The sequence below is a fragment of the Ceraceosorus guamensis genome (assembly GCF_003144195.1).
Source record: "Ceraceosorus guamensis strain MCA 4658 unplaced genomic scaffold IE81scaffold_2, whole genome shotgun sequence".
In the NCBI taxonomy this organism is placed as follows: domain Eukaryota; kingdom Fungi; phylum Basidiomycota; class Exobasidiomycetes; order Ceraceosorales; family Ceraceosoraceae; genus Ceraceosorus; species Ceraceosorus guamensis.
The window spans coordinates 627,910-648,395 of record NW_020289997.1 but is presented as its reverse complement, the minus strand read 5'-3'; the positions used below and the strand labels follow the sequence as shown (position 1 = coordinate 648,395).

At 55.9% G+C, this 20,486-nt stretch overlaps 6 protein-coding genes across 6 annotated transcripts; 3 read left to right on the top strand and 3 right to left on the bottom strand.

Moving 5' to 3' along the window:
• Nucleotides 1-179: 179 nt before the first annotated feature.
• Nucleotides 180-2,582, top strand: IE81DRAFT_344248 (hypothetical protein; the record flags this gene model as incomplete). The annotated part of the gene is made up of 1 exon (XM_025515791.1): nt 180-2,582. One exon carries the CDS (start codon nt 180-182, stop codon nt 2,580-2,582), a length of 2,403 nt encoding a protein of 800 aa, XP_025373355.1.
• A 408-nt stretch (nt 2,583-2,990) lies between these two features.
• Nucleotides 2,991-5,953, bottom strand: IE81DRAFT_319589 (Peroxin-3-domain-containing protein). Its single transcript, XM_025512763.1, has 7 exons — nt 5,531-5,953; nt 4,946-5,450; nt 4,413-4,869; nt 3,959-4,346; nt 3,701-3,889; nt 3,228-3,627; nt 2,991-3,108 (listed from the first exon to the last, which is right to left on the bottom strand). Exons 1-7 carry the CDS (start codon nt 5,695-5,697, stop codon nt 3,043-3,045), a joined length of 2,172 nt encoding a protein of 723 aa, XP_025373354.1. The 5' UTR covers nt 5,698-5,953; the 3' UTR covers nt 2,991-3,042.
• Nucleotides 5,954-6,437: 484 nt separating this feature from the next.
• On the top strand, nt 6,438-12,508 carry IE81DRAFT_319588 (putative kinesin-3 motor protein). The gene is made up of 8 exons (XM_025512762.1): nt 6,438-7,093; nt 7,177-7,190; nt 7,261-7,707; nt 7,771-11,461; nt 11,524-11,768; nt 11,843-11,951; nt 12,039-12,121; nt 12,193-12,508. The coding sequence occupies exons 1-8, from the start codon at nt 6,812-6,814 to the stop codon at nt 12,227-12,229; spliced, it is 4,908 nt and encodes a 1,635-aa protein (XP_025373353.1). The 5' UTR covers nt 6,438-6,811; the 3' UTR covers nt 12,230-12,508.
• A 249-nt stretch (nt 12,509-12,757) lies between these two features.
• IE81DRAFT_319586 (anti-silence-domain-containing protein) lies at nt 12,758-14,116 on the bottom strand. The gene is made up of 4 exons (XM_025512761.1): nt 13,836-14,116; nt 13,599-13,742; nt 13,191-13,446; nt 12,758-13,103 (listed from the first exon to the last, which is right to left on the bottom strand). The coding sequence occupies exons 1-4, from the start codon at nt 13,891-13,893 to the stop codon at nt 12,902-12,904; spliced, it is 660 nt and encodes a 219-aa protein (XP_025373352.1). The 5' UTR covers nt 13,894-14,116; the 3' UTR covers nt 12,758-12,901.
• A 1,848-nt stretch (nt 14,117-15,964) lies between these two features.
• Nucleotides 15,965-18,822, top strand: IE81DRAFT_344244 (hypothetical protein; the record flags this gene model as incomplete). The annotated part of the gene is made up of 5 exons (XM_025515790.1): nt 15,965-15,979; nt 16,107-16,244; nt 16,314-16,440; nt 16,512-16,919; nt 16,991-18,822. 5 exons carry the CDS (start codon nt 15,965-15,967, stop codon nt 18,820-18,822), a joined length of 2,520 nt encoding a protein of 839 aa, XP_025373351.1.
• Nucleotides 18,823-19,122: 300 nt separating this feature from the next.
• Nucleotides 19,123-20,428, bottom strand: IE81DRAFT_86673 (hypothetical protein). The gene is made up of 3 exons (XM_025517706.1): nt 20,107-20,428; nt 19,805-19,891; nt 19,123-19,598 (listed from the first exon to the last, which is right to left on the bottom strand). The coding sequence occupies exons 1-3, from the start codon at nt 20,298-20,300 to the stop codon at nt 19,424-19,426; spliced, it is 456 nt and encodes a 151-aa protein (XP_025373350.1). The 5' UTR covers nt 20,301-20,428; the 3' UTR covers nt 19,123-19,423.
• Between the last annotated feature and the right edge of the window lie 58 nt (nt 20,429-20,486).

The following is a 20,486-nucleotide window of genomic DNA, read 5'->3' as shown; positions in this document are numbered from 1 at the left end:
AGCACGCAGTCCTTGCCACCAATCTTGCGATCCTCCTCTCAAACTACCATTCCTCCGCAGCAGGAGCGCCCCAGCAATCTAACTCTAAAAGCTCTCCCCCTCTTCAGCAGGATCGAGCTCCGCAGCCTTTTGAGTGGCAAAATAGCGCTCCTGCACACCTCCCTACCACTTTCTTCAGCATGAAGGCAGAGGTGGAGGCGGCCGCAGGCCACCTCTGCGGATTGCTGGCAGGCGACGCTCCTCAAGCACGAGACAGGCTTCATGCCTGCCTATGCCAGAGCCTGACAAACAGGGTGACAACCTCTACATGGGATGTCTCTGCTCCAGAGAAGGGTTCGGCAGCCCGCGCACTAGTTTGTCACGATCACGATGGAGGAGAGGGCATCGATGCTTGTCTAGTCCAAGCATGCAAGGACGCCAATGTCAGCGCTGAAAAGCTGCAGCCCTTCACTCTTTGGATTGATCCTGGCTGCGTGGCCGTTCGAATGGGCCTCGGTCCAGGCACCGCGCTTGCCGTCAGCGCTCCAAATGCTCAACTTCTGAACAGCTCAGGATCCCACGGCACCACCGTGACGGTCATATGGGGCTCGCTGCCAGTCGCCTTATCGAATCGCGCCTCGCCTGGCCCAGCATCGAATGGAATCGCTGTACCTTCGGTCAGCGTTCTGCCTTCGACTCCCCAGGCAACCCAATCAGGAGAGGGGTCGACGAACAGGGTCGGCCTCAAAAGTCTCGGGCGTCCGATTCGCATCGTCGATCCCAATGCCAGTCTGCGTGACCCAGCACTCGCTCACGGTCGCACCTCAAGCACGTCCTCCAACAACTCCATCTCATCTACTGATGGAAGCGAAAGTCTTGCTGGCGCTGCTTTCACAGCTCGCTCGTTCAGTCAGGCAAGCTCTGCTGGTAGCAGCTCCGCCACGTCTATTGAGACTGGCATGGATCGTCTTCATAGCAAGGACGCAAGCTATCATGATGGCAGTCTGTTCGAGCAAGACAGCGAGGCGACTTTCCGCAGCCGTGCCAAGGAGTGCGGCGTCAACGGCCTCATCGATGCGGGCCTCGACGACGAGACCATCACAGCCATGCAAGATGTCGACGAAACGTTGAAAGGTGTACCTCGCAGCGACAGCACCGATAGCATGGACTTCAAGTTTCCCAAAGGAGACTGCTCGACACCAGTCAGGCGACAGGTCGCGAAAAAGACGAGCGGAAGCGTCACGAGCTCCACGCCGGGTGAGAGCCCGTCGAGCGGCGGTCACAAGAAGCAAAGTCCGAGCGGATCATCACTCAACTACACCACCCATGATAATGGCAATGTCGGTGTGCTTGGGGGTGGCGTGCGCCTTGGAGGCTCTTCCAAGCCATCCTCTCCTATCAAGAATACGAGTGCGCCACCTCGCGCTACCGTGGCTCAGCTGCTCCAGAAGCACCCTTCCTTGCAGCAACAGGAATGGGCACCACGCAGCGCGCCGACCCGCACGGTCGGTCTACCTCCGTCTCGCGCTGCCGGCGTGCCATTGCCAACCCCGAACGCAGTCTATCAGCACCACTCGCACTCCCAGTCCCTGTCGTACTTGCACCAATATCAGTATCCCCAGGCCCCGTACCACGCACCTGGGCAGAGCAACCAACATGCGTTGCGCCAGGACGCACCTTCTTTTCATCCTCAAGCAAGTCATCATTACCACATCAATCATCCACCATACCCCTCTCAACAATTGCAACAGCCACCGCCGCAGTCATACGACACGCCTCAGCATGGTAACCTGCAGCAGTTGCCAGAAGTGCAACAGCGCGGTTACGCAGGTCATCAGCAGTACTATTCTGGTGTAGAGGGCCTTTCGGCTCCTCCGCCATTCAGCGCTCCTTCTCACACCGCTTTCCCCTCCCACCCCCCTTTCGCTTCCCCTCATCACGGCCTACAACATCCGGGCATGTACGGTGGCATGGTCAACACTCCCAGCACGACCTGCGGCTCCATCACCAGCAGCGCACCATCTTCTTCGCACTTTGGCTTCCTCTCGCTCGATCCAAACGGAATGCCATTTCCCCATATGAAGAGGGTGCGTTCTCGTGGACGACGAAGCCGGGGTCGCGGAGCGGGTCGTGCTGCACGTCGTCAAGCGGCAGCTATGAAGGCCTTCAACGACCTGGCCGAGCAAGACGGCGCGCACGGAGTTGTGCCTTTGTACTGCTCGACGGAAACGTTGGACGTGAGCAGCGACGAGGGTGAGGATAACGAGGACTTTGAAGACGAAGATGAAGCGCAGGAATGCGTCCTTGGTCTTCGATTCGACGAAATGTCCCTGGCTCCTCGGCGCGCCGATGATGCTGAGGATGTCATGGCCGTCGTGCGTGCTCGCGCAGCAGCCGTCGACTTGAACATCCAACAAAAGACGAAGCCGCAAGGAACGACTCGTCCAAGCGATGCAGAAGTCATGTCGATCGTGCGCGAGCGTGCTCAGGCCGTCGCGCGCGGTATTGCAAGTCGAAGCAGAGAAGCCTCGCTGAATTGCAAGCACGATGCTGCACCTTGGGACACCCACCTGCGCACTTTGACCGCTACTCCTCGTCCTTAGAACAAAAGACTGCCCTTTAGAATTCCTCCTAACACTTGCCCACATGTCATCTCTCTTTTCGTGTTCCTCTTGCTTCCTTTGCCCCATCACTCACATTTGCGCATCGGCTACTCCTGCATTCCAGTCTATATAATCTCTTTACATTGGCCATACATGCCTCGATCTGCCACCTGTCTACAAAGCTTCTCGGCTCAAGTGATGCACAACAATACATTTTCACACCGCTCTCAGATGCGCAACGTCTTGTTTTCGACTCTTTGACTCCTCGAATGCGTGATCGAGTCGAGGTTCTATTAGACTTATACTTAGAGGCCGCGATACTCGAGTGATCGCGGCACCATCCAACGGCTTCTCGTGTGTGGAGCTATGCAATATCCCGAGACGTACAGTCATCACACGATGACGTGTGCGAGAAAAATGCTCCATTACTGTGTTTCAAGACGTGTCCATGCGTGTCGAGTCATGCATCCCAACCAGTGTAAATTACAGCAGAGAATGCTTTCAGCTCGCTCAGATCGCTCAATGCCTGCGGGACAAGAGGGCAAAGACGACTTGAGCTTTTTCCCATTCTCCGCATTGTTCGCGAGCGCATCGCGCTCAGCCCCACACCCATCCAAAGGAGGGGGGAGGAAGAGGAAAACTCACGTCTGCGTACGAATTTGGAACAGCGTGCACAGCCAGCTGACTTTGTCTGGCAACGGCCGGGAATAGAGCAGCGAGTCTGACCCGCTTGCCTTCATCGTCGACTTCTCCAAGTTCTTGAAAACGTCCGCCAGGAGCTTCCAAGCTGGTGACGACGTTGCTAGGAGCGTCTCGAGGAGCCACGCCAAACGTCGGTCTCAAGGATTCGTCGAGGACATTGAAGACGCGGTCGAGAGAGAGCCGCATGACGGATCTAAAGTCTCGCGACGAGACTAGATCGTGCGTTTCGTCAAGGAGTGACCTCAGACTGGGAGACAAGGGAGCAGCATAGTCGATCGCTCCTGCCTGCAGCAACACGTCGATCTCCTCGTCTTCCGTCGCCGGAAACAAGATTGAAAAGAAGCTGCGCGCAGCACGGCTCGAAGAAGGTCAGCTCAACACATTGGTCAACGCTTCCCACTCTCGTCGCCACTCACTTTTTCCGCCTGCCGCGGCCACCTCGCAGAGAGCTGACACCGCTAAAAGCACTGGGCTCGCTTTTCAGCTCGCTGATGCTATCCTTCATTTCGCGTTCTGACGATCTCTCTGCGTACTCGACCTTGCTGCGGACCTCGCGAAGCAGCTCAATGAACTCTCCATGCATGAGCGGTGCTTTGAGGGCAAGTCTGGCAGGTGGGAACCCGGTTCGAAATCAGCTCGAGTTGTACCGGACGCCCAAAAGCATCGTCACTTACGGGCCAAACACATCCTTGACGGCTGTCTCCACAGTCTGAGCCAACTCCTTCCAGCCTCGATGCAGCAACCACCAGCTAAAAGTGAGAAAGAGCCTCTCGGTTTCTTCCGCTCCATTCTTCGCTCGCTCGTCATTCGCGCTCTCTCCCTCGTCATCAGAATCCTGATGTTCGTCATCAAATCTGCCCCAACCGTCAGCCCCAGTCCCTTGTCCTCCGGGCTCCAACAAGATGCGGTGCGGTACTCCTTCCTTCTTGGGTGCTGGCGGCAGAGGAAACATTGAGGATACAGATTCGAGGTAGGCTCTCCTTCCGAGAACGTTCAGTTGGATTGAGGTCTGCAGTGTTAGCAGGACTAGAGCATATAGCGAGGTAACCGTCCTTGAGATCGCTACAGATGATGATAGTAGTGCTTAGTCAGAATCCTACTACTACAACCTTCGGCGAAGCGACTCACCAGCGATCTTCAGCTCGTTCCAAAGCTCGAGTTTGACCTTTTTCTCCGCTGCAGCGTCTGCTTTTCTCTGCTCCTCTAACAAAGCGGCTTGTGCAGCAGACGCCTCGTGCGCTCGCCTATCCTCCGAAGCATCATGCTCGGTCGGCTCTGAATTTGCAATCGAAGGCATGGCCGCCTTTTCCAATTCTGTGTCCGAACGCTGCGATTGTTGTGAGGCGAACGGCTGCTGTTCCCCTCCCACGATAGGAGCCTTGCCTGCGCTGCCCTCTAGATCGTACGGTCTCGCCTCGTTGGCATGAATAGCTTGAGCGAACGCCTCAGCATGGCCATCGATTCCTGAATTCTGCACGGCGGCCCCTTCTTGTTCCGAAGGCGGTGACCTCAGAGGTGTCGCTGATGTGCTCGGTTGAGGACTTGGTGTCAAACGAGCGGTGGGATTGATAGGCTGGGGTGCGGGCTGACCAAAAGACAAAGAGTCAACGAGCAGCCTGCGAGTGGGACAGGTAGGTAGATCACTCAATAGCGTTACTCACCTCCGAAATGGAGTCCAGGCTACTGTTACCTTTTGGCAGAGTGGGACGCGCAGAGGCTGCGGCGTCATCAGTGGCCTCCGAGCCAGCATCGTATGACGGGCTACCGTTTGGAGCATTGCCCTCGACCCCACCCTTGCTGCTGGACAAAGGCTGCTCGTCACTTGTACGTGCCGCTGCTGCCCCATGTAGGAACGTCGTGGCAGATGCCTCGTCGTTGCTTGTCGGAGCTACCGGTATCTCTTCCGCTTGCGGTTTGACAAAGTCGTCTCCCTCGACTTTTATTGTGCTCGCCGCTGCAGCGTACGATGGCATCTCGCTATTTTCATGAATAATCTCCTCCTTTGCTGCGAGAGGGGCAGGCGTAGCAGTAACCCTGCTCTTTTGTAGCTCTGCTGTCAAGCCCTCCACATCCATGCTCGACCACAGCTGATCAGCCAGTGTTGGCAGCAGCGCCAAGACTGTGAAGGAGACATCGTCCTGATTCTGAGCGAATCGTCGCTTCAGGCTGAAGAGAGGTCACGGCCGCGCAAGGATAGAGGTACTGCTTCAGCCCGATTGCAACATATTTAGCACATCGACACCCACTTTTCTCGGTCCCGTTTCTCATCTGACATGCGTTTCTGAGCTTCGGCAAGTGTGGAGATCGCATATGTGCCTAGAGCATACACCCCGCCGACGAAGGCACCGACAGCCACCAAAGATCTTGCCCTGCGCTCAGCAAAAGAGCGAACAGATTGCAGATACGATGACATGCTGCCTCGGCTCTCGTGCTCAGGACTGAGATGTCAGATGTTGGTAATCGCGGGGAGGTGCATCCCATGAGACGGTCGTCGCTTCCGCCGTGGGTGGGTCCTTCGCACGAGTTGATCCTATTCGGATCAAAGCTGAGCACGGTCGGACATTCGAATGAGCCTTCAAAAGCTGCGAGTCTTTCACGATTGCGGGTCGGTGATGGTATCTGAGTCAAGACAGGGCAAGGAAGATTCGAGAGTCGGACAAGAATGCTCGAATAAAGGCGGTTGGGTCGCTCGCCCAAATTCGTGATTCCGTTTTCAGCATCACAAAGTCGGCCCTCCGGCAGGCGCTGGGCCCCCGCTTCCGGTGAGCCCGCTCAGCGCGCCAGACAGTCACGTGATCAAATATTCCCCGCCGGACACACAAACTTCCAGGCTCAAATTCACTCACTCACGCACGACTTCTCTGACACAGTGAAATTCATGATCGAGTGCCGAGCAGAAACCGATCTGTACCGATCCTGAAGTGACAGCCTGGAGCCTCTGCATGGCTGCCGACTCCCTAATGTCCAGGCTTCGACCACACCCTTCAAAAGAAAGACACACGCAGGGCACTTTGGAAAGCGCATGGCAGCGCTGAACAACTGGCAATCGCGTGAATACAGGCCCGATGGGTTCACGATTCTGGACCACGCCGCGCACATATAGGCCTGCAGCGCGCCATGCAGCACGCCCCGCGCGCGAGTAGTCACAATCGACCAACACGCACGCGCGCCTGATCAGCAGGCTCAAGCGCCAGCCCGAGATTCGAGGAAACGAGGCAGCGCAAGCCTTCATCATCAAGGTCGACTCGTGACCATAGCAGCGCGCTGTCTGCGTTCGCAGCTTTCGGCCAGCAGTCGCGGATCCTCCCTCCTTCATCGTCCTCGCCTTACGCTTTGACCATTCGACGGCTCGTCAGGGCCTGTCGCCAAGTACGATAGCGGGTCTTCCATTCACTGCTCCGACATTCGTCCGACTTGGCATTCGTCAGAGTACTTTGTACTTTTAACGACGCCGAGCATCCACCCTTGGTGCATACTAGGCAGAGGACAGCAGGTTGGGACTTCGTCTCGCTCCAATTGGTCTCACGATGTCCGATTCTGGTAACATCAAGGTGGTGGTGCGATGTAGACCTATGAACAGTCGAGAAAGAACACGAGGAGCATCCAACTTGGTTGACTTCACAGATCAGACCCAGCTCGTACTCAACCCTCCATCGGAAGGAGACTCGAAAGAGAATGCACGCGCGACAAAGAAGAAGGCCATGCCCTTCTCGTTTGATAGAGCTTACGACGAAAACACAGAACAACAGGAACTGTTCGAGTATGTAGGCTTGGATGTCCTGAAACAGGCTTTCGATGGGTTCAATACTGTGAGCGAGCGTGCAGTATGGTAGTGCGCCTTTCAGCCCTGCCTTTCTGACCGTTACTGTCGTATCACGCGCACGGCTTTCAGTGCGTCTTTGCTTAGTGAGTGAAGATCTACCGCAAGTCGAGAGTGCATACATGCCTGCTGATAGTGAGCTTTCCAACACTGCAGCGGCCAAACCGGCTCCGGAAAGTCCCATAGCATGGTGGGCTACGCTCAAGCGAAGGGCCTCATCCCTTTGACGTGTTCGAAGCTGTTTGAAGAGGCAGAGGACAAGATGGGTGCCAATCCGAATCTGCGCGTGACAGTTGAAGTGTCATACATCGAAATTTACAACGAAAAGGTTCGAGATTTGCTGAATCCGAAGAACAAGGGCAATCTGAAAGTCAGAGAACATCCAAGTCTGGGACCGTATGTTGAAGACCTCAGCAAGTTGGCGGTAGCGTCGTTCCCAGAAATAGAGAACCTGATGGATGAAGGCAACAAGGCACGGACTGTGGCTGCGACGAATATGAACGAAACAAGCTCTCGCTCGCACGCTGTGTTTACCCTTATTGTCACGCAGAAGATCAAGGACCAAGAGACAAATCTAGAAGCGGAGAAAGTAGCGAAAGTCAGGTGAGCTGGCGTCGCTGTGTGCATGCTGGCTGACATTTGCTGAGACAAAACGATGTATCATAGCTTGGTGGATTTGGCTGGATCAGAGAGAGCGAACTCGACGGGTGCGACAGGTAGCCGTCTGAAGGAAGGTGCAAACATCAATAGATCATTAACAACTTTGGGCAAGGTTATTGCAGCGCTCGCAGCTGCGAGCACAGCGCCGAGCAGCAAAAAGAAGCAGCTGGACAACTTCGTGCCTTATCGCGACTCAGTCCTGACTTGGCTGTTGAAGGACTCGCTAGGAGGTAACAGCAAGACTGCAATGATTGCTGCGATTTCACCTGCAGATTACGAAGAGACGCTGAGCACATTGAGATACGCAGACTCGGCCAAGAAGATCAAGAACAAGGCTGTAGTCAACGAAGATCCGAACGCCAAGCTCATTCGAGAGCTCAAAGAAGAGCTGGAGATGCTCCGAACTCGTGCTCAAATGGGTGGCATGGGAGGTGGGGAGGGCGAGTCGTCTTGGGATCCCACAGTTCCACCCGAGAAGCAGGTCGTGCGCTACCAAACCAAGACTGGCGAGATCAAGACTGTGACCAAGGCCGAGCTGCAAGAGCAGATGGAGAGTGCAGAGAAGCTCATGGCTTCGGTCAATGAGACATGGGAAGACAAGCTCCGAAATACTCAAAAGATCCAAGTGGAGAGAGAAAAGGCCTTGGAAGAGCTCGGCATCAGTGTGGAGAAGGGCAACGTTGGCGTGCACACGCCAAAGAAATTGCCTCACTTGGTGAATTTGAACGAAGATCCTCTCATGTCGGAATGCCTCGTCTACCAATTGAGACCGGGCGACACCAAGGTGGGAAACATCGACGCTGCTGAAGAGGGGGCAGGGGATCCTAATGGGGAGTCGACCTCAGGAGATACGCCAGCAATCCGATTATCAGGCTCGAACATATTGGCGGAACATTGCGTTTTCAACGTTGCGGACAGTGGGGTCGTTACTATAGAGAATTCCGGCGGCGGCATGACCATGGTGAACGGCAAGCGAGTGCAGCCAGGAGAGCCAAGGCGTCTCAGGTCAGGCTATCGTGTCATTCTGGGCGACTTTCATGTCTTCAGATTCAACCACCCCGAAGAAGTCCGCAGGGCGCGTGATAGGGTCAAGTCGACGATGGCGATGTCCACAGGCGACGAGCTCAACCAGACAACGGATCCGGGCACGCCCGGACGTCCAGAGTCTCCTGTCTCGAATGCGGATGAGGCTGGGGACGTCGACTGGACATATGCAAGGCGCGAGGCCGCTTTGGCGAGATTGAATGGCGACAATGCAGCATTCGACCATCTCGAGCCTCAGGAGCTTGACAAGCTCTTTGAAGACATTTCGAGAGCTCGTCATAAGCGTGGCACGAGCCTCGCCGCGCCCAGCAGGCCCGAAAGTCGACTGAGCTCGCTGGACGACGCGAATAGCGAGTCTCCATCTATGGCGCGCCCCTTCTCGCTGAGCACCTACACCGACGACACCTCCATCGATCCCTGGGGTAGCGGTGGTCCTGGAAGCCGCGACGCTGCTTCTGTTGCCGGAACAACAGACAACGGCGACGCGACGGTCGAGTTCCAAGCGCACGCAGATCTCAAGCAGAAGGTCAAAGAGTACGAGGCACAATTGACTTTGCTCCAAGCAGGCGGAGAGCCTCCCAATCCTCTGGACATTCCCGTCATTTATACCGAGCCTGAGAAAGCTATGCTCTACAGGGTACTCGCCAAGTGGAGAGCACATACGAGGGTCTCTATGGCAGAGGACATCTTATCCAATGCGGTACTTCTGAAGGAGGCAAACGTGATCAGCATGGAGCTGGACAAGAAGACCACCATGCAGTACACGATTATCGATGACGAACCGCTGAGCAACCCGGTCTCTTCCGTTGAGTCCATTGCTGGCCTAGACGACCTGGATGACGTCGCAGACCCCGAGCTTCACAAAGCTACAAAGCCATGCGTTGCGGTTCGGGTCATCGATCATCTGCACTCAACTTCATACATTTGGTCCCTGCCAAAACTCGAAGCACGGCTCGCCAAGATGAGGAATCTTTACAGCTTCATCGACAGACCTGAATACTCACAACACTTCAATTGGGCAGACCCTTTCTATGAGGTGCCAGCCCCTTCCTACATGTTCATCGGCAATGCCTTGCTACCCCTCTGTCCGCTTGCTCGTAAGGTGTCGGCGAAGTATCGATTGCCGATTCTTTCGCGGCACACTGGCAGCGAAATCGGACAATGCTCTGCTGAGCTCAGATTCGTCAGCATCTCTGTCTCTCCAGTCAAGAGCAAGACCTCAAACGGTACCGCCTCGCCCGAGACAACAACACCTTCGGACGGCAATGACTCTGAGCTACCCTCTGGTCACAAATTTGGTCTGCAGCTGTCCATTGACGGTGTGATTGGCCTTCCAAGTAGCGACTTTGAGCGCTTGCACGTCCAAGTCAGATTAAGCAGCATTGCTGGCCGGACAGTCAGCAAAGACGAAGTTTTTGCTTCAGCACCAGCCGAGCTCGGACAGAAGGGTGTCAGCGCATTATCGGACGTCAAATTACGCAGAACTCTGACCTTCGTCATCACACCGGAGATTGCAGAGTATATGCGCTCAGGCTTCGCACCGATCGAATTTCACGCCCGCGTCAAATCGCAGCATCTTACAGCGCTCGAAGACTACGACGCCGCCAAGGAGGCCAAACGCTTGACGGGCCGCGCACCTCCCACGCTCAATGGCAGTGATCTCGGTGTCGACAGCAACTCTCCCGAACGTCCAGTGCTCCTCCACAAATCGTCCGCTGCCGGACGCTTGTCAGAGAACCAGATGATATCCGAGCAGCGTCACGACGTCTTGGCGTTCGTGCAACTGTGCGAACTGGATGACAGGGGGGAATACGTGCCAGTGCAGGTCCGCGCTCAATCGTCGCTCGACCCAGGAGCCTTTTCGCTAAGGCAAGGACTGCAGCGGAAGCTAGTCCTGACCATGACCCATGATTCTGGGCGGCAATTCAATTGGGCCGGTGTCCGCGGTGCTGAGCTCAGCGAGGTTCGATTACTTGACGCTCGTGGCCGGGTGCATTCCTCTACCCTCGGGGAGCCAGTGCATCTCAAAGTCCCGCCAAAACAGCAGCAAGTCGACTTTAGACCCAACGGGACAAGCGAGCTGACCATGTGGGCCTGGTGGGATAGCAGCGTACATGACTCTATTTTCCTAAATAGACCAACGCCAAGCGGCCAAAGAGTCCTGCTGCGCTTCAGCTTCACTTTGGATGTGGAAATGTGCACCGCACCTGCTCAGTTCAGTATGGACATCGCGGTGTCGATAGGTGGCAGAGATTCTAAGCCGCAAGGCAAGCTTATGAGCCTCATCGGAGCTGCCACGACGGGTGCTAGAGTGTTGACGAAGACGAGCGCGCTGTTCGCTGTACGGCTTGTGCCACCCTTGGAAAAGCGCACCAAGGAATTGTGGAGGCTCGACACTGCCGCAAAGTATGTCAGGGGCGAGGAAGCGCTACAAGGCAAGTGGAAGCCTCGTGGCGTCAGCTTGGTGCACGATCACGCTCGCATGGTACGACTAGAAAGACGAAGAGCGGAAGTGGAAGGCGTGCGTAGGCTGCTCGAGTCGGCACCGCCACTATCAATGTCGAATGGTAGCAACAATGCAGGGGGGGATCACGAAGGTCTGCTCCAGCGCGCAGTCACCTACTGGCAAGCAGCGCGACGAGATGCACAGCTGGTGAGTGCTGCAGTGAGAGACATGGCAAGGACAACAAGCTGAGTTGCTGTCCGGACCTGTAGTCTGTCCTCGCTCAGGAATCTGAAGAGGCTGCTGAAGAAGCCGCCGATGAGGCCGAAGCAAAGGCTGCTGCGTCCATTTCTGTCAAGACACCAGCTCCTCATTCTTCACCCGCAACCCCGTCCAAGCTCATCGCAGAAGTGTCACTCGTGCCCCGCACGGATTCTGCAGCCAAGCGAGGCTGGCTGGCTCTTCCTGCTGAGCCTCACTCTGATCGATGGATTAGAAGATGGTTTGTCTTGCGACGGTCAGTAGCATCTTCAGAAGGCGACGATGCTTGTCTAGTTTCTGTATAGCTCAACGCGTCTCATTTTCTCACAGGCCGTATCTGTACGTCTACGAGAACAGCGCGGAGCTGGATGAGCTCATGGCGATGCATCTAGGCTCTGTGCGCGTGGAGCACGACGAGAACATTGAGCGCATGTTAATGGTGAGTCACATCAGATCCAAGGCTTCATCAACCACCGGCGCTCACGTTCAAGTCGTCTTTCGTGCTCCTTCGCCGCTCGGACCGCAGCGCGAAAACGTATTCGGGCTCTACACCGCCGCAAATTCCTATTTCTTGCAAGCACCTTCAGACCAAGACTTATCCGCGTGGATGTGAGTGTGACGTGCCTTTCGAACCATCGATGCATGCAATGCTGATCAAGATCCTTGTATCGCTTCTCCAGGCGAGCCCTGGACAGCTTCCACACTGCACGCAGATGACGCAGGATCCGCTCCGCCGAATTGGTGTCTGCAGTCTAACAACGACAGCTTCGCCCTCAGCGTTGCGACTCGCCGATGTTTGCTCTCGTTTTGCGTCCCATCTGCTTCTCCCGACGCTCCCTCTGCCATAGATCTTTCTTGCTCTCTTGTGGGCACCTACACTCACTTACGTCACCAAGCGCCGTTTTAGTGTCGATCCTCGCAGTGATCCTTTATTTTGCCGCCGCTCAGAAATGACATACCCACGCCGCTCGTAATCGTCGTGAAATTCCTTCGCAAGTGTCTTGTGCGCCTGAGACTAGACTGGGTCTAGCACATCAGCGTATGACGCGGTCGGGCGCCAGAGACAGCTTCACTTCGCTGCACAAACTAGAAAAATGCGCGCTTGTGCCTTGAGAACCCTGTTCAACTCAACGCAACTCTCGTATGGAGCCAGCGCAAATGCGGCATCCATGCGAAATCTTGTTCGACGCTGAACGAGCGTGCCGCTGCTGCTGCTGCTGCTGCTGCTGCAAAGCCTGCGCAGCGCCGCTCGATACTTTTGCACAAGAAGAAATACGATTACAATCAACGAGACGAGGAACGCTGATGGGGTTGGGGCTGATGCACCTCCAAGCGGCAGCATGCAGTTCTGCTGCTAGAGTCGGGTTTTGGGCCTACCAGCCAAATCGATCACTGTACAGCCACGGGGGCAAAAGCGCTCCTGCTTCCTACGCTTTGCCCGTCGCTGCCATTGTACTGTCCCGAAGCTTGGGAACCGAAGCCTGACGAGGAGGAGCCGCCTGCAGGTGGAGGCACAACAGCCTGAGATGAGTCGTCGGTGTCCATAGCATTTGAGGTGGATGGCAGCGTTGCTGGCTTGGAGTCCGCGTCCCTGACAGAGACAGAGTGGTAAAATGGATCGAAGCCAGTGAGATAGCTGAAGCGACCGTTTAGCAGAGCATGAGACTGGCATGCTCACCACTTTACATTGAAACGAGTGACTCTAGGCTTCTCTGCCAAGACTTCCCTCTTGACGATGGAGAGATCCACCTGCTCAGGGGGATTCTCTTGCAAGGCTGGGTCTTCGTAAAAATTGTTGACGTAGTAACCAACACGAATGAACTCTGCGTCGCGATAGCTTCCGGTCAGGAGGATGACTGTCACGCCAAGGAGATCTTGCGTGGGAATCTTGTCGGGATGAGGAGCGTCCGCTTCGAACTCGAACGAGTTCACGCCTAAGAAAGAAGAGCCGGAGCCATGTAAGTGTTGAGCATCAAAAAGCACATGAGGACCTTTCGGGCCAAAGGCGGCTCGTGCTTGCTGCTAGACGCAGTACTCCTTGAATACGCGCGACAGCTCCTCAAGCATGACGGCCTCTACCACTCACCCACCGGAACAGGCCCGACCATGCAATTGTCCAGCTCTTGATCGTAACTAGCGCTCTCGGCCGATCCGACGTAGATCAGCTTCCACTCGATATCGTCCTCAAGTGGCGAGATGCACTCGAAAGTCACCTTGAAAATGTAAGGATCTGCATGGTCGGGCAGCGAGCGAGTGGTCGTTGCAAGACGGAGTGAGACGTGAGATGACTCGAGAGCAGTGCAAATGATTGCCGAACACTTACCAGAGAATGATCCCTTGGGGTTCAGGACCTGAACGTTTTGAAGGTGGATGACCGACATTGTCTTCAGGCCTGAAGAGCGGTCGACTGACGGAGATGGTTTGGGAAGGCGCCTCCGTGCTGGTCAAATGGTGACTGTCGACACGAAATGTAGTTCAAAGCTTCTATGCTGATAGTCTAGCCGCGGTGTGCGCAAGGAGAGCTGATCGTCTCGGAAGCTAAGTTCGAGGTGGTGTCTGACGTCGATGCGGATCAACGTCACGAATCACAATGTGAGGTGTTGGTTGGTGCAGGGGAGCGACCCAATGCACACGCGCGCACGCGCCGCGTGACATTAAAGGAAGCGAGCGCTTCAGCAGCCAGCACAGTCGTCAGTCCCGACTCGTGAGTCGCCTCTCGCGATCATCCGAAGGCGCCAGTCCAGGCTCGCTGTGTCTGTGCAACGCGCCAATTTCGTTAAAACGCGTCGCGCCACCCTCTGTCCCCTTTTTCGTGCGAGCGACCGAGCGAATTTACAACACGTGACCCAAAGTCCACCAACAGTCATGCAGAGCAGTCAAAATTGGATTGAAACGCGCGGTCAGCCTCTCGTTGCCCCAACTTTCCGCGCCGGACGCGTGCTGCACGGCCTGCCTGCTCGGCCCGCTGCTATATGCGTTCGATGTACAATCACGAATCAAGAATGAGACGTGAGTGCTGGATCAATCTCGAATGAAGGCGTCTGATCGAGATCACGCCGCGCGCAGCTGCGCTGAGATCTGTCTGACTCGCCGCTGTGACTGACCGCGGGTACATGTCTGAGGTCGATCGATCGAGGCTCACTCAAGCGTGGATTCGTGATTATTATGAAGCGCGTGTGCTGGCACGATCGCCAGTCGTGAGCTCAGTCGTGAGTCGTGAACAATCGTGAATCAAGAATTCCACTTGGTGACTACAGTACTACATATTGGACACGAGAAGTAATTACTGTTGTATATATGCGGACTGCCCCAAACTTCCCACAAGGCACGCTCCCCCGCAAGGGCTAAGGCGCCTCGGCAGCAGCGCTGCACGTCGACAAATTAAAGCTCAAGCTATGCTTGGTGTGCAGCGATCAAAGCGGCGGCGCTAAAGCTTGCACTCGCACTACTCGCCTTCGCGCCTGCACCCTCTCGCCGTCGTGTCACTCACCCTCTCCAGCAGCGCTTCAGACTCAAGACTTCATTGTGATTGTGATTGCTGTTGTTGCTTTGCTCGGCGCTGCAGCTTAGGAACAGTAGCCACATACCGTACTTCACTGGTTATAGGCCTTTGCACGATCCACCTGCGAGCTGCGCGTGGCGTTCCTTGCGCTTGCGGAAGCACATTCGTGATTATTGTGAATCGCCCGCGCGCGATCAAAGGGCGCGCGGACCCTGCACCATCCACACCTGCTCTGCAGTGCAGCGCTGCGTACAGGCTTCTCTAGGCTCTGCGCTCCTACGCTGCACAGTCGAGTGTACGAGACTGCGTGACTGTTGTGGTAGTCGCAAGTCCTTCCAGGACAGCCAAAGCCTTCGTTCGATCACGGACGGGGCAGGAAGATCGTACTTGTACACACACCCCCTCAGGAAGCAACCCGACGCTGTCGCACACCGTCAATCATCCAAAGCAGGAGCAAACGTCTCCTCCAAGCATACCTACGCGAACGCCAGCACTAGCTTCACTTGCGCCCCTTCTCATGCCCGTCGGGAGTCGGCAAAACGTGCGCAACTGCAAGCCCACCTCTCGGCTGTCACGCTAAAGCGCTCACAGGGCGACCACAAGCAAGGACCCGCGGCCTGCTGTCCAGAATCAGAGCGATAGCTCATCCTTCTTCGTTCTATATGCCGTCGTTCACACCATCAAGTCGACGATCCAAGTCTCCCTCGACCAACCCAGCCGAGCCGCTGCCTCCCTTATCCATTCAGCCGAACTCAGCTCTATTACGAGCTTCTTCCAGCGCCAACGCTGCAGCTGCTGCTCGATGGATGCGAAGAGGAGATAGTCAGAGAGTACAGAGATCAATTAGGGACTTGCACGCTTTCTTGAGCGGACTCCCTTTACCCTTTCATCGGCTCGTACCGCGCTTGGTAGCCAGAGCTGCCGCCCGAATCCTCGCTTCGCAGGGCATCATGGCTACCAACATAGTGAGTAGCGATGAAGGGCTCATGGGGCCCGCCGGTTGATCTACACTTTCAGGGACGAGGCGCTACCCTTTCCCTCAGATGCCATTCTGAATCTGACACGTCAATCATCTCAATGGGTTTGCGACAGGCATTCGACATTGCTTTGCTGTTCTGGAGGATAGTTATCAATGTCTTCTTCAGGAGCATACAGCCGCGCGGGGCTTGGAAGATTCCTAGGCCAAACGAAGGTCCAGTCATCTTTGTGGCAGCTCCTCACCACAATCAGGTATGTGATCAAAGCCGTTCGACAGGGAAAAGAGACGCATCCCTCTTAGATCTCTTCTTCTTGGCGCAGTTCCTGGATCCGTTGCTCTTGGCTTCCGAGGTGCGAAGGGGCTCTGGCCGTCGTGTTGCGTTCCTGATTGCCGAAAAGTCCATCAAGAGGCAATTCATTGGGGCTGCTGCTCGAGTGATGCAAAGCAGTGAGCATCATTCAGCTGTGCCAAGTCAACTGGGCGCTTGCTAACCCTCTCATCCACTCCGCCTCCTGCAGTCCCCGTGGCCCGGGCAGCAGACTCGGCGAAGGTTGGCAAAGGCACGATCAGTGCGCATTCCTCGGGTGACGCCACCCTCATCCAAGGACATGGCTCCGAATTCACAAAGCAGCTCAAAGGCAAGAGCCAAATCATGCTGCCCAAATCTACCAATTACGCGACTGCTGAGGTGGTCGAGGTTATCTCTGACACAGAGCTTAGGATCAAGAAGGAGTTCAAAGAGGCAAAGGCGCTCGAATCGCTTCGAGGGAAGTCGATGGTCAAGATCGGCAAGGGCGCAAAGGCGAGGGAAGAAGAGCAGCAAGGCTGCGAGTACAAGTGCTTGCCGTATGTCGATCAGACGCAAATGTATTCAAGCGTCTACGAGCGCCTGGCGGACGGAGGCTCGTTAGGCATCTTTCCAGAAGGTAAGCGTAGCCTTCTTAAGCAGCTAGACTATGCATGCAGGGCTGACTGGTTCGGCCGCTCCTCCAATCAGGCGGCTCCCACGATCGCACAGACCTGCTGCCTCTCAAGGCTGGCGTAGTCATCATGGCGCTCGGCGCTATGGCCGCGAATCCCGGTCTTAAAGTCCGCATCGTCCCCGTCGGTCTCTCTTACTTCCACCCGCACAAGTTCCGCTCCAGAGCAGTGGTAGAATTTGGTACGCCTCTCGACGTGCCTAGAGAGCTGGTCGGGCAGTTTGAGAAAGGCGGGGACGGCAAGCGCGAAGCCGTCGCTTCGATGATGGACATTGTTTTCGATGGATTGAAGTCGGTAACGCTTCGAGCGCCAGACTACGAGACGCTCATGTTCATCCAGGCCGGCCGGCGCCTGTACACCCCACCGGGTGTGCATCCCTCGCTGTCTCAAGTCGTAGAAATCAATCGCAGGATGATTGTGGGGTACTTGAAGTTCAAGGACGATCCTCGTATTCAACAACTCAAAGCAAACGTCCTCAGATATAACAAAATGCTCGCCTATGCCGGCTTGAAAGATCATCAAGTCGAGCGCGCAACGCGGGCCGGATGGAGATCCTTGGGGCTATTCTTCTACAGACTTGGGCTTCTAGGGCTTTGGGGCGGCCTGGCGCTGCCAGGCGTTGTCCTCAATGCACCCATCATCATTCTCGCCAAGATCATTTCAGCGCGCAAGGCAAAAGAAGCTTTAGCTGCCTCTCAGGTGAAATTGATGGGTCGCGACGTTCTTGCTACCTGGAAAGTCCTGGTCAGCATGGGCATCACGCCTGTCCTGTACTGCTTCTACGCCGGAGTCACCACTTACGTCGCCTACCGAAACGGCGTCTCGCCACCTCATCTTCGACGCATGCCTATGTACGTTCTTGGAGGCATGCCAATGCTGGCGTATAGCACTCTAAAGTTCAGCGAAGTGGGCATCGATATCTACAAATCCTTGCCTCCTCTCTTTGTCTCGCTGCTTCCCGGCAATCAGAAGGCCATCCTGGAGCTTCAAGCCACGAGATCGAGAATCTCTGCAGAGTTGCACGAAGTCATCGACAAGCTGGCACCGCAGGTGTGGGACGATTTCACGGAGCGACGCATCATCTCACCTCCTACTGCCAACGCTCCGCCTAGCACCACGCCGGATCGAGCAAACGCTTTGCTTTGGAAGCAAAAGACTACTGACAAGCGCTTGGATGGCACGAGCGCCTTGGCACACCCTCTTTCGTGGGTGGACGAGCGTCTGTTCGGCTGGTCGGGCTCCTCTCGTCGGGCGAGCCGAACGACGCGTGCCCTTTCTGGCGCTGAATTTTTCAAGGAGGGTGACGAGGTGGTGGAAGAAGCGCTGAGCGATGGCGAGGACGTGTACAGCAGTGCAACGGAAGAGGAGTCAGAAGAAGGCGATTACGAGGCCATCTTTAGCATTCTGAGCGGCACGCGCGGTGACGATCCCAAGAGTCCCAAGAGCCCGCGAGCCCGCACGCGCTCTCGAGCGAGCAGCGGTGCTGCGGAGACGTTTGCAGAGAAGAGGAACAGGTCGTCGAGCGACTTGCAGAGATTATCGGGTGCGCCTGCCATGACGCCATCTGCGTCTCAAAGTCCTCAGAAGAGGTCGACGGCGCTACCGGAGCGAAGCAACGGAGCACAGCAGAGGAGGACGCGCACGCACAGCTTGATGGAAGATGTCTCGGCGACGGATTTGGCTGGACCGGTGGGACAGTCGCAAAGGCATGCCGATTTCAAGGATGCTGCTGCGAAGCTCGAAGAGTCTGCGGAGCAGCGCCACGAAGCCAATGGGGATCCCAAGAGACCTCTAGTGAGGGACATGGAATCGGCTGCTCCTACACCTGGCACTGCCACTCCTCGATGATCTGGGCCAGGCGTTGCGTCATTTCTTTGTAAAGATCCTTTGATGACGGAGTCTTGGAAGTCTGCTGTCCATGGCTTTTTTTTTTCTTCCTTTTTGTTCTTTCTGCTCGCATTCGCACCTACGATTCTCGGATACACCGTGCGTGTACAAAGCCAATCTCCACCTACACTACCATCACCACCTCGCACTCATTGTCATCGCCCATTTCACGTAACTGTCACTCATCCTCTTTCTCACGATCGACGCATCATATACGCGAGCTCGATAAAGTGATCACTGGGGTGTCGGCATGCGTGCAAATTGAGCCGCTGCTTGCACACGCATCTGGAAGCGTTGTAGCAGGACTTGGACACGATGAGACGGTCTGTCCGGCGCGGGCCACTCTCGAGATGGGAAATCGGGCGCCTTTCCTTGCGTCGAGCCTCGTTGATGCGCTTGATCATCAAAAGGAGCAGCAGGGGGCTGGGAGGGGGAGCTGACGATCTTTTGATTGAATACTCTTGAACAGGGCCGCTAGCGCTCAGGGATTCTTGTGTGCCTCTTCCGCATCTGACGGATCCTCCTGAACGACTTCCTGCGCGCGAGACCCTAGAAGGTCGATTCAAAGCCTGATCCTGCCCTCTCCAGAGCCCGTCAAGGAAGGCAACTTTTTCCAGGCGTCTTTGGCAGCCTGGGAAAAGGTCTGGGCGCTCGATCCGGTGGTGCTTGACGCTGCTGCTGCACCTCCTCCTCCTCGTTTGATCTGGATGTAGATGAAGAGAGCTAGGAAGAGCCACCTGTTGGATGTTTGGTAGCGTCGAACGAAGAGCGGGATGGGAATGGGGGGGACGGGTTGGAACGAGTTGGAACGAGTTGGAACGAGTTGGAACGAGTTGGAACGAGTTGGGGGGGAGAAAGGGGGGGGAAATGGGTGAGCTGCCTTGAGCCATGACACCTACGTACATGAGCCGGGCCCTTTTGCACAGCTTTGACACACACGCACCAGAAACCGAGCAGGATGGGAATGAAGCTTAGGACGAGCACGAGCAGGGTCAGAGCTGAAGAGAAGAAAAAGACGATCCAGCCAAACCTGAGTGTTCGGGGATGATGGGGGAGGTGCGCGAGTAGGTGAGGTAGCGTTAGTCTCTGCGGTATCGAGAGCAACCTGTCACAGGCCGTTGTCGATGTTGCTCCTTTCGACCAGCGCTGCAGCTAAACACTCGCCAAATCGTACGCCTGCTCGAACTTTGCTCCCCCCCCCCCCCCTTCTGCATCCCAATCACGCCCCACGCCCACGAAACTCACCCTTTGACTCCGATCGTCTCGGCAAGACTGATGATCTCATTTCTGAATGTAGCGCTGAGTACTAGGCCAATGAGAAAGGTGGAGCTTAGAACGATCAGGGCTACGCGTTTACGTCGAGCCGATACGCTCTGAGCAGTCTCGAAGCTAGGTGCTGCTGCTGCTCCACCTTCGCTCGCGCCGCCCAGAAAAGGCATGTCGATCCAACTTGCTCTCCACGCAGGTCGAGGGGGGCTCGTGAGTCGTGATGCGAAAGTGTGCCTACTGAGGGGCGTATGGGTGGGGCGTTGTGAGACTGCAGATACAGACGCAGGGCGAGCGGCGGATGCTAGGGCAGTGTGTGGGTCAGCGCAAGGGAAAGTCGAAGACGGCAGTCACCCTGT